At 32.3% G+C, this 12,325-nt stretch overlaps 2 protein-coding genes across 6 annotated transcripts in view; both read left to right on the top strand.

Moving 5' to 3' along the window:
• The window catches only part of LOC126892330 (uncharacterized), a 31,754-nt gene extending 25,742 nt beyond the window's left edge, over positions 1-6,012 (top strand). The window contains exon 4 of the mRNA XM_050661837.1: positions 5,879-6,012. Within this exon, the coding sequence (XP_050517794.1) occupies positions 5,879-5,972 (94 nt within the window). The 3' untranslated portion in view covers positions 5,973-6,012. The remainder of the gene's footprint in view (positions 1-5,878) is intronic.
• LOC126892329 (uncharacterized) overlaps positions 5,931-12,325 on the top strand; it is an 86,568-nt gene continuing 80,173 nt past the window's right edge. For 3 of the 5 annotated variants that reach the window (XM_050661835.1, XM_050661834.1, XM_050661833.1), the window contains exon 1: positions 5,934-6,219. In XM_050661835.1, coding sequence (XP_050517792.1) covers positions 6,047-6,219 — 173 coding nt within the window. In that variant the 5' untranslated portion in view covers positions 5,934-6,046. Of the gene's footprint in view, positions 6,220-12,325 lie in introns of all 5 variants that reach the window. The other 2 variants (XM_050661836.1, XM_050661832.1) reach the window with 2 other exon arrangements.

The raw sequence follows: 12,325 nt of genomic DNA, 5'->3' as shown, positions 1-12,325 counted from the left end.
ATAATTATGATGCATAAGAATAACTATGATTTTTTCATAAAAAGACACTATACCTATCTAATGTACTTTACAGAATTGAAATTGGACTATTTAAGCGGCCTCAGGAATATTTTAAAATTATAAACAATTTTTTGGTTTATAAACAAATAGAATATCTCGGGAAATATTAAACTAATAGTACATTGTTTACCGGGTAGGAAAAGCTTAACATTCCTGGACGACTGTGAAGATTGCTAAGTCGAGGCGCAAGCCGAGACTTAGCAACACAGAGTCCAGGAATGTGGCTTTTCCTACGAGGTAAACATACTATTTTTCCGCAAATCGTTTAAAATTCGACAGATAATGATTGATTTAAAAAAAACGCGATAATTTTATTCCCAAATAAATGGTGCTTTGAAATTCCTAATAAAATTACTTGGGTTACTATGGAAATGTATTGAGGTTGAATTGTCAAACTTGACGCTTATAAATTTAATTGCTGGTGTTCTCGAAAGTAAAATGATAAGTGATGATGAAATTTCCATTCCTGGGACTCCTCCAGAGCTGGTTGAGGCAGTGAATACTGCTTCATTAGAATTATTGCCAAAGAAATCAAGAGAAAAGTACGAAAATGTATACAGACGTTTTATGGATTATTAATAATTTTCTATCATTTATGTAGAACACTAACAACTGTACGGAAATATCATTTCCTTACAGTAAGGAATAGTACATTGTTTACCGGGTAGGAAAAGCTTAACATTCCTGGACGACTGTGAAGATTGCTAAGTCGAGGCGCAAGCCGAGACTTAGCAACACAGAGTCCAGGAATGTGGCTTTTCCTACGAGGTAAACATACTATTTTTCCGCAAATCGTTTAAAATTCGACAGATATTGATTGATTTAAAAAAAAAACGCGATAATTTTATTCCCAAATAAATGGTGCTTTGAAATTCCTAATAAAATTACTTGGGTTACTATGGAAACGTATTGAGGTTGAATTGTCAAACTTGACGCTTATAAATTTAATTGCTGGTGTTCTCGAAAGTAAAATGATAAGTGATGATGAAATTTCCATTCCTGGGACTCCTCCAGAGCTGGTTGAGGCAGTGAATACTGCTTCATTAGAATTATTGCCAAAGAAATCAAGAGAAAAGTACGAAAATGCATACAGACGTTTTATGGATTATCGCATGAGTAAAAATACGAGTTCTTTCTCAGAAAATGTTGTAATGGCATACTTCCTAGACCTTCTATCATTTATGTAGAACACTAACAACTGTACGGAAATATCATTTCCTTACAGTACGGAAATGACATTTCCTTACAGTAAGGAAGTCCTGACTTTTTCTTCAAGAAATTTTGACAGGAATGTCAAAATTTCCTGGCGATTTGCGGAAAATTAAATTATGAAAACGGTATTCAAAAGACAGCGGCAGGACGCTTCTTCTAAAAGAAAAAACGTTTAATTATGACGAGTGGTTCCTGAGATACAACCAGTCAAAGTTGACCAGAATTTACGGCAAAGATATAAACAATAGGATCATAATTTTCAAATCATCACCGTTTCATTTTTGTCCTCTTTCTCCAAACCAATTTTCATATTTTTAAAATACTCATAACATATATTATTATAATAAAAACTATCGATAATACGTGTTAGTCTAAGAGCTAGTGAACCCTCCGACTAACGGTCGTCCTGTAAGGCTAAAAATTTTTCTAGTGATAATTCATAGCACACCAAGGCTAAAAACCATGACCTGGCAGGCCTCAGCGGTGCACGTGTATCTACCAGGTGAATCGAAAAGTGCAAATTTAGGGGGTAAAATAAACTTTCTCCTGTAAAGTTTAAATTTAAGTGTGTGTTTGAGTAAGTCATTTAGAAGAAATGTGTACAATGACAGGCGATTCTGAAGAGCATAAGACCTTGCCAGGCGAGGAGAAAGATTAGAGGTTTTTCCTAAAATTATTCTTTTTGCATCGAACAATTTTTTTTTAGATTTTTTAAATCATTTCAAACAGAAAACGTCTTTAGTGATTTTTCTCTAAGTTAATAGTTTTTGTTATATGAGCGATTGAAAATTTTGAAAATTGAGAAATCGGCCATTCTTAACCCTAAATCGGACATTTATCTAAAAATTTCAATGTTTCCAAGGTACGTAGATATTCTTTAAACATTGATTGATGAAAACCTGAAGAGTTTTTTGGGATAAAGTATCGAAAACCCCTTTGTTTTTTAATTGCTAATCAAGCGTGTGCGACACTGTAGTATAAGTGAGGACGTTTGAGTTTGCATAAATTCATTATCTCGAGAATGGGCAAATTTCAAGAGAAATCCTCAGACAGGTCGAGTTTTATTTTTGAATTAGGACTTTTTGGCATATATATAATACTAGTGACGTCATCCATCTGGGCGTGATGACGTAATCGATGATTTTTTTAAATAAGAGTAGGGGTTGTGTGATAGCTCATTTGAAAGGTTAGTTAATTCTCTATTCATTAATATAAACATTAACATAATTATTTATACAGGGTGTACAAAAAAAATTTTTCTTCTATTTGTCAAAGTTAATCAAAGATAATTTAATAAAAAAAATTTTTTTGTACACCCTGTATAAATATGTTAATGTTTATATTAGTGAATAGAAAGTTAAATAACCTTTCAAATGAGCTATCACACAACCCCTACTCTCATTTAAAAAAATCATCGATTACGTCATCACGCTCAGATGGATGACGTCACTAGTATTATATATATGCCAAAAAGTCCTAATTTAAAAATAAAAATCGACCTGTCTGAGAATTTCTCTTGAAATTTGCCCATTCTCGAGATAATGAATTTATGCAAACTCAAACGTCCTCACTTATACTACAGTGTCGCACCTGCTTGATTAGCAATTAAAAAAACAAAGGGGTTTTCGATATTTTATTGCAAAAAACTCTTCGGGATTTCATCAATCAATGTTTAAAGAATATCTACGTATCTTGGCAACATTGAAATTTTTAGATAAATGTTCGATTTAGGGTTAAAAATGGCCGATTTCGCAATTTTCAAAATTTTCAATCGCTTATATGACAAAAACTATTAACTTAGGAGAAAAATCACTAAAGACGTTTTCTGTTTGGAATGATTCAAAAAACCTAAAAAAAATTTGTCCGATGCAAAAAGAATCATTTTAGGAAAAACCCCTAATCTTTCCCCTCGCCTGGCAAGGTCTTATGCTCTTCAGAATCGCCTGTCATTGTACACATTTCTTCTAAATGACTTACTCAAACACATACTTAAATTTAAACCTTACAGGAGAAAGTTTATTTTACCCCCTAAATTTGCACTTTTCGATTCACCTGGTAGATACACGTGCACCGCTGAGGCCTGCCAGGTCATGGTTTTTAGCCTTGGTGTGCTATGAATTATCACTAGAAAAATTTTTAGCATTACAGGACGACCGTTAGTCGGAGGGTGCACTAGCTCTTAGACTATGTGAAAATTGCCAAATATAGCAAAATTCCAATCAAAAATTAGGTTGAAGAAAATGTAACCCTCAAAGTTCAAAATCGGTATACGTTAACAAAATGTATTTTCTCGGCTTCCCATGGAGCAATTTCCTTCATTCTTTTTTTGTTCCCTAATAACTCGAGTAAAGCCATCGAAATAACGCATTATTAAATGTCAAACTTGCTTTTGTTTTGTTATAATAGATTAATTTATTTATAAGAACAGAAAATTACATACTTTTTCCAGTTGTAGGTTTTTTTTAGATAAACTTACTACAAGTGTACCTTTTAAATTTAAAAACATAAATATTCTCATTTGAAAGCTGTATAATTATTTAAACAATTTTTATTTAAACAAATTAAAATATTGTGTTATAATAAATAAATTAATTTATTATAACAAAAGAAAAGCAAGTTTGACATTTAATAATGCGTTAGTTCGATGGCTCTACTCGAGTTACTTGGGAACAAAAAAGAATGAAGGAAATTGCTCTATGGGAAGCCGAGAAAATGCATTTTTTTAACGGATACCGATTTTGAACTTTGAGGGTTACATTTTCTCCAACCTAATTTTTGATTGGAATTTTGCTATTTTTGGCAATTTTCACACGTATTATCGATAGTTTTTATTATAATAATATATGTTATGAGGATTTTCAAGACATGAAAATTGGTGTGGAGAAAGAGAACAAAAATGAAAAGGTGATGATTTGAAAATTATGATCCTATTGTTTATATCTTTGCCGTAAATTTCGGTCAACTTTGACCCGTTGTATCTCAGGAACTACTCGTCATAATTAAACGTTTTTCTTTTAAAAGAAGCGTCCTGCTGCTGTCTTTCGAATACCGTTTTCACAATTTAATTTAGTTTAATATTACCCGAGATATTCTATTTGTTTATAAGCCAAAAAATTGTTTATAATTTTAAAATATTCCTGAGGCCGCTTAAATAGTCCAATTTCAATTCTGTAAAGTACATTAGATAGGTATAGTGTCTTTTATGAAAAAATCATAGTTATTCCTATGCATCATAATTATTGTCGTTATTATAGCGACCGAAATTTTTAATTAACATTTCAATTGTTGCTAAACTGTTCATTCAATTTCCATCGGCTTCTGGAATTATAATACATACAGAAAGGGCTTTTACATTACCAAGTTATTTAATTATTGATTAACAACTACTTATCTAAAAGTTTAGTTGAAAATTAAAGATTTTGTTGGAAAAACCCGCTTTTTCCGGGGAAAGTTTTCGTCGAAGTAAACCGGAAAAAACACGTCTCTATGCAGAATTTAATTGCGGTGAATTTTTATTTGGGTATTTTTGGTCTAAAGTTAAAATCTTTGGAGTTATAGAGCAAAAATTGAAAAAAACACGATTTTCGGGCGCCATTTTGTTTATAAAAAAAGTAGCACACTATCTGCGGACTTTGCATATCTATATTATTAATATATACAATCATAAGACTCGATTCCAGCAATAAAATTGCTGGTAAATAACTTTTCCCAAAAATGGCCCATTCTCCGATAATCAGCCCAGACTACAATAACTGAGCATTTGTAGGAGGACTTTAGACGTGTCTAACTGTGTATACCTCATATCTTAATTCGAATTTTTTAAGTCATAAGCCTCATAAGTATGATCAAATCCACTTCCTATGGGAAAAATGGTTTTTTAAGCTCACTAAATCCTATAATACCTTCAACTATCATATCTGACCATAAATGCATCAGCCACTAGTTGTCAATTCCTTTCGAACTCACTCTTAGTGATCAAAATCGGTTAAGCCGTACAGAAGTTATCGAGTTCCAAATGTATATTCAAGTAACCACTAGATCATTTGGGCAATAATGCGAGAAGGGCAACCATTTAAAAAGCTTAACGTGTAATCGAAAAACATTACATTCAAGTTCATACATTTAATTTATAAAAAACTTTAAAAACTTCTGAAAGAAGAATAAAAAACCGCTAAACGGCGTAAAAATGAGTGGCGCACATAATATTCCAGCTCCAAAAGAGCTGATATGAATATTACGTGGCGCAAAAATGTATTTTCATTGTGATGAAAAATAAAATTCTAGTTTTGTTTTGAAAGATTTTTCCATAATATTTGCTAAATTTGGAGTAAAACACGCCACAAAAGAGCTTCAAAATGCAAACTGTATCAAAGTTACTCTTTTGTGGAGCGTTTTACTTCAGCATGGAAAAATCTTTCAAAATTAAACTATAATTTTATTTTCCATCAAAATGAAAATACATTTTCACGAATCGTAATATTCATATCAGATTTTTTGTAGCAGGAATATTGTATGCGCCACTTATTTTTACGGCGTTTAGCGGTTTTTATTCTTGTTAAAAAATATTATACGTCATTTTATTTAAATCTTTTTATGATTTTTCCAGAGTTGGCCAGCCTTTTAAAACCGAAGCATGCAACTGGTATTACAAAATATACCCGCCTCCAGACATAAAATTCGTCCCAAAAAGTTTACAGTAGGAAATCTGTCACACTGACAGTATATCAAAATTTTCGTTAACATTTCAAATGTATATTAAAATTTTAAGTTGAAAATGGACAAAATAGCAACAGAAAATCTCTTTTTGTTAGAATTTTTAGTGGATAATGTGACTTTGGATCCAAACTTCGAAAACGATGATGACGATGCGGGAGAAAAATGTGTCACATTCCAGTTTTTGGATAATGCTCCCCTTGATGTATGTGAAGCTGATTTTAAGCCAGAAAGGTATGCTAAATAATAAATATTATTCATATATCGTTTCTATATCTCTTCCCTACCGTTAATGCTTAGGAATTAACACTCAACTCAAGTCACAGACCTAACTAATCTTCTTTTTCACGTGCCATATCAGAATTATCCGACGTTGGCGATCACCATTGCGAAGGCTTGTCGATCTTCTGCAATATGGAATAATTGTCCTGCATTTAATATCTGAGTCCATTCACGAATGTTTTTTAACCAAGAAACTTGTTTTCTTCCTTCTCTATTTTGCCTTTAAAGATCAGTTGTAATATTTTATATCGACTTCCCCTCACTATATGTCCCAGATAAGACATTTTTCGATGTTTAACAGTCTTTAGCAGTTCTCTATCTTTGTTGACCTTCCTTAGTACTTCTTCATTAGTTTTTCTTGCTGTCTAGGGTATCTTCAGCATCCATATATGAATCCACATTTCCAATGCTTTAATTCTGTTCATGATCGATACTTTTAGTGTCCACACTTCTGCACTATACAAAAGTACGGACCAAACATAGCACTTGACCATTCTTTGTCTTAGTTCTAAACTGAGATGATTATTGCAAAGAAATGACTTCATTTTCATAAAAGTAGTTTTAGTCATTGCTATTCTACGTTTTATTTCTATGTCTGGATCTAGTTGGTCCGTTATCACAATTCCCAAATATGTCATTTTGTGAACTTTCTCAACTTTAAACTCCATTTAGTTGAAGCTCTATATCTGGATGCGGGTCTCCTAAACCTATTCCGCTGTGTCTCCTAAACGAAATTTTTAAACATCACGACGTGTTCTGAGGGACTAGAATCCTCAAATTATTTTAGTGATAACAACTTTAGCATGGTTCTGATTAATATTCGTTCTATAAGATATAAAACTGATGAATTATTTCTATTTCTAGAGGAATTAGGGTTTCCTCCGATAGTTGCGGTTACTGAGCACTGGCTTGAAGTCAACGAGCCTTTTTTTGTAGAAAAATATTCCACTATTGCTAGGTATGATCGTCAAAGTTCAGCGCATGGAGGTACCCTGATTCTTTCTACAAATAATGATTTTTCTCTGGTAACAAAATATGATTTTCTATTAAGCGAAGCATTCTTTGAGTTTTCCTTAGTTTACAGTAAGAACTTTAATCTTTATATTATTTGCATTTATAGATCACCTGACTCTTCCGTGGAACTATTTTTTTCAGAACCTGCTTAATTTGTTAGATGACCTGCCCCATAAAAGCAGACAAATTTTATGCGGGGACTTTAACATTAATTATGCTGCTGCTTGTGCTACACAAATATCCCTAGTCAACATATTTGAATCGTATGGTCTAACAATGCACATTGATTCTCCTACAAGGATTACAAAAACTTCATCTACCATTATTGATTATATTGTCTCAGACTTCTCACCCCGTGATGTCTGCGCTACAACTGTTAATGCGGGACTATCTGATCATGAAACGGTTTATACGAAGTTTAACATCTTTAGCAAGCACTCTTCGAAAACTCGACGTTTAGGCAGGATTTTTTCCGCTCGGAATTTTCGTAAATTCCAAAATTTATGCTTAACCTCTGAGTGGCCCTTTCCTTCTATGAACGTCGATAATAATTTCAGTGACTTTTTGAATAAGCTTGTCTGTATCTTTAATAAAGCATTTCCTTTAATCACAATTAAGCCAAAACATCACAAACCCTGGACTACCAAAGGTGTCCGCATATCAGCCAAAAATATGCGTTCACTACTGTACATCAAGAAATTTACTACCAACGTCTCTGTTACTGAATATATCACCAAGTACAGGGCAATCTATTTAAAACTTTTAAAATCAGCTAAAAAATTGTACTATCAAAATCGTCTGAGAAGCTCTAAAAGTGTTGCAAAAGAAACTTGGTCCATAATAAACGATCTTCGTAATAAAACTCACACAGCTCAAACATTTTCCCTTCCAGACCTAGAAAATCTAAATGAATACTTTGTTAATGTGAGTAAAAATATAACATCAACTATTGTGTCACAACAAGATCCCATTTCCTATCTCCCTAATTCAGGAAAGGTCTCGAATTCATTCTTTATAAGACCGGTTGATAGATCTGAACTGATTCAGACAATCAATAATATAAAAAGAAAATCTTCCTGTAGTACCGATGGACTATCCATAAAAATTTTCTCAAATCTCCCAGACAGTGTGTTGGGAGTCCTTATCTCTCTAATTAATGATTCTTTTGAGAAAGGTAAATTTCCAGAGTGCCTAAAGACGGCCATCATTATTCCTCTTCATAAGGGTGGTGAAAAATCAAATGCCTGCAATTATAGACCTATTGCATTACTACCGGTACTCTCCAAAATTATTGAGAGACTCATAAAAGCCCGACTTATGTCCTTTCTCGTTGATAACAATATTTTATCACAAAATCAGTTCGGCTTTTTAAATAATAAATGTACCACAGATGCCATGTTTTCTGTACTACATGAGGTTTATCAAGCATTAAACAATAATCTGCACACTGCCACTGTTTTTTGTGATTATGCCAAAGCTTTTGATTGTGTGAATCACGACATTTTGATAAAAAAACTAGATTTCTACGGAATTCGAGGTATTTCTTCGAACTGGTTTCAATCTTAATTGGATAATAGGAAACAACTGGTTAGAGCAAATGATACAGACTCTAGTCTCAAAAATGTTGTATGTGGGGTACCACAAGGTTCAGTATTGGGTCCTCTACTTTTCCTTATCTTTATTAATGACATCACTAGCTTAAAAATCGATGGAAAAGTTTTTCTTTTTGCTGATGATACCAGTATCACTTGGAGCAACTCAAATATCGCAACTCTTCATGCTACTATAACTTCTGATCTACTTACAATAAAATCTTGGTCCGATTCAAATTTACTCTCTTTTAACGTAGATAAAACAGTAGCATTGTCCTATAAAGGAGCTCTTCAACCCTTACCTCTTCATAACAGCCAGATCAGTATCGTTGATTCTGTAAAGTTTCTTGGTATTTTTTTAGATAGCAATCTGAAATGGTCCCTTCATATTGATGTGTTAAGCAAGAAACTATCCTCAGCTTGCTTTGCAATAAGATCTGCTTCGAAGGAAATGAATTTGGCCTCTTCCAAAATAACATATTTTTCTTTGTTCGAGTCACATCTTCGATATGGTCTCCCTTTTTGGGGTTCTGGTACGGCTGCCCAAACTGATGTTATTTTTAAATTACAAAAAAGAGCAATAATATATCTGTTTGGCCTCAGAAGAACAACACATTGCAGAAGCTACTTCAAAGATCACAGGATTCTAACACTACCTTCTTTATATATTTTAGAAACTGTTTGCTTAATTCGTAAACATCTACATGTCTTTCCAGCAAGACCTAGACATGACTATTCCACCAGAAATTCTACCTTTGACATCTATTTACCGATCCCGTCCAGTGAGTTAGTAAAGAAATCTATATTATATTCTGCAAAAAAACTTTACAACCATCTCCCTCTACAACTTAAATCTGCAACATCTTTCCCCAAGTTCCGTAAAATGACTAAAGCCTATTTATCTGAAAGACCATATTATTCAACAGCAGAGTTTCTTAACCAATAACTAAGAAAGTACAGTATTCTTATTTATAAGTATAATCTTAATCTATATTTGAGTATCATATGCAGCAGCTTAACTTAACTTATTAAATTTCTTAAGGTAATATATGCAATTTGCAAATTTTTTTTTAAATTTTGCAATAGATTGTTACTGTTTTTTTTTTTGTTTCTCTTCATTATTTTTATTTATATAGACGATTTATATCATTTTAGTAAATTGTATTTGTTATTTGTTATTGTTCTTATTTATGATTCTTGTAAGCTTTGTCTATAAAATTGTTAAATTTTTCATGACAATAAAGCATATTTCTATTCTATTCTATTGGGTCACGACTTAAAACGTAAAAATTTGATTTAATCTGATTTTATTTTAATGCCCATTTCATCTCCTACCTCGTGAATACGATCAACAGAATTTGGAGAACTTCAAAATTATCTGACAGAATTACTGTATCGTCTGCGTATCTAATTACATTATGTAGTTCCCCGTTGATTTTCATTCCATATGGCTGTCTCTCAAGTGCCTTTTTAAATAACTGGTCCGAGTAAATATTGAACAATGTTGGCGACAAAATGCAACCTTATCTGACTCCTCGTTGTATAGAGATTTCATCGGTGTAGTTATCTCCAATTTTTACGATACTAGTTTTATTCCAGTTTCTAATGACACGAATATATTTGTCATCTATTCCTATATTTTTCAGTAGCTGCATTAATTTTACATGCTGCACTTTATCAAATGCATTTTCGAAATCCACGAAACATGAAAATACGTCTTTTCTTTGGTCACGGCTTTTTTGTAATAGGATGTTTAGCGCAAAACCTAACTAATAAAACTTCACTTCATATCTTCACCTCCTCTAATCCATGGGGTTCTCTTTTATGATATGTTAGTATTCGTTATTTTCGTATCTCCAAGTGATTCTTTTGCTGCGTTGATTATATTGGTTGCGTTCGGACGACCATAGCCCACAGCGGCTGACTGTCAGCAGAAATCGGCTGAGTGGTTCCCAGCAAACAGACCGACGTGTTAATTACGTGAATTTTGGGTACATTTGTCACCAATATACGTAAATTTCTTACGTGAATTTCACGTGAAAATTTGGTTGGAATGTCACATTGAAAATACGTCTTTAAATTACGTGAATAACTCGTCTTCAATAGACGTGTTATTTACCTTAAATAGCAATAAAATGTTTCGGGAAATTTACGTTGCAAATACGTGTTGATTAACGTATCTTTTAGGGAATGTATATATTAGTATTCACGTGAAAGATACGTCCTTGGTTCACGTAAATAATTCGACCTTAATTAACTTATGAATCACGTAATTATTATCCTCATATGATATAAATGAAACAAGCATAATATAAAGTATTAACAATGTATTTATTTAGTAGAATTTAGAGACTTTAAAACATTTGTCTTGTAAAATTATTATACAAGATAATGAACCAAAAATGGTACCGACGTAAAGACACATTAAAAAATTTGCCAACACAAAACACGTCACTTTTTATTTCTAGGAGGACACTTCGACACTTTCTTGTTTTTTCTAATTGCATGCACTTCAACCCTCGAGCAGTGAGGTAAACGTTAATACGAAAGACATTATAAATAAACCCGCCTAAAATAAAACGAAGGAAATAAAGCTCTTCACGTTTCACGGTTTCACGTTTCACTTTCACTTTTTGTTGTGAGAAATGTGAGAAGCTGATATTAGAAGTTATGATCATCGATTTTAAAAATCGATTATTTTTAAATTACAGTTAAACTATTCTACTTACTTTAAATTAGTATTACGTATTTTCTTTTTGTTTTTAAATTTCTTCTACTATTAACTAATTGGTCTTACTAAAAATCTATTTCAATACCAGAATAATATAAAAAAATAATCCTATCGAAACGTATCTATTATTCGATAAATCGATTAATTTAGTTTTCGAACCAACTATGTTAATCACGTACCGTGGTCACGTGATAGTATTTAAAGGAGGAGAAAGGCTTGGTAGTACGTCATCACCGCGCGCGATTTGAAAATTAGACTCAACATCATTTTAGCTCCTGTGATATTTTTAAAGAAAGAAATAGCAAAAATAGCGTCAAATCAAGGTTGGATTGAAATAGTTATGCTAAATGATTTTAAAAGCGAAACCATAAACTTTTTGTTTAAATATCGGTATTATTTACATTACTTTTACGTGAAATAATGAAATACATCTAATTTTTCGACGTCCATAAAATACAGTGAGTACAATTCAAGCGATACGTATTTAACCAACACCGTTGTAAAATTTTGTTTTCCAAAATATTTCTCAAAATTTAACCAAAGGAAGTTATTTCTGTTTCGTGATTATTACGTGAAATAAACGTACCTTTGCGATGTAACCGACATTCACACCTATTATAAAAAACATGTATTATATTTGTCATAATTTTATATTATTCTAATGTCAAACATGTATAAAGGAAGCCCTAATATATAGGTGAATGATTTGGCACTGAAATAC

The sequence above is a fragment of the Diabrotica virgifera genome, chromosome 9, assembly GCF_917563875.1.
Source record: "Diabrotica virgifera virgifera chromosome 9, PGI_DIABVI_V3a".
Classification (NCBI taxonomy): Eukaryota; Metazoa; Arthropoda; class Insecta; order Coleoptera; family Chrysomelidae; genus Diabrotica; species Diabrotica virgifera.
The sequence above is the reverse complement of the archived record's forward strand: the minus strand, read 5'-3'. Positions and strand labels throughout refer to the sequence as shown.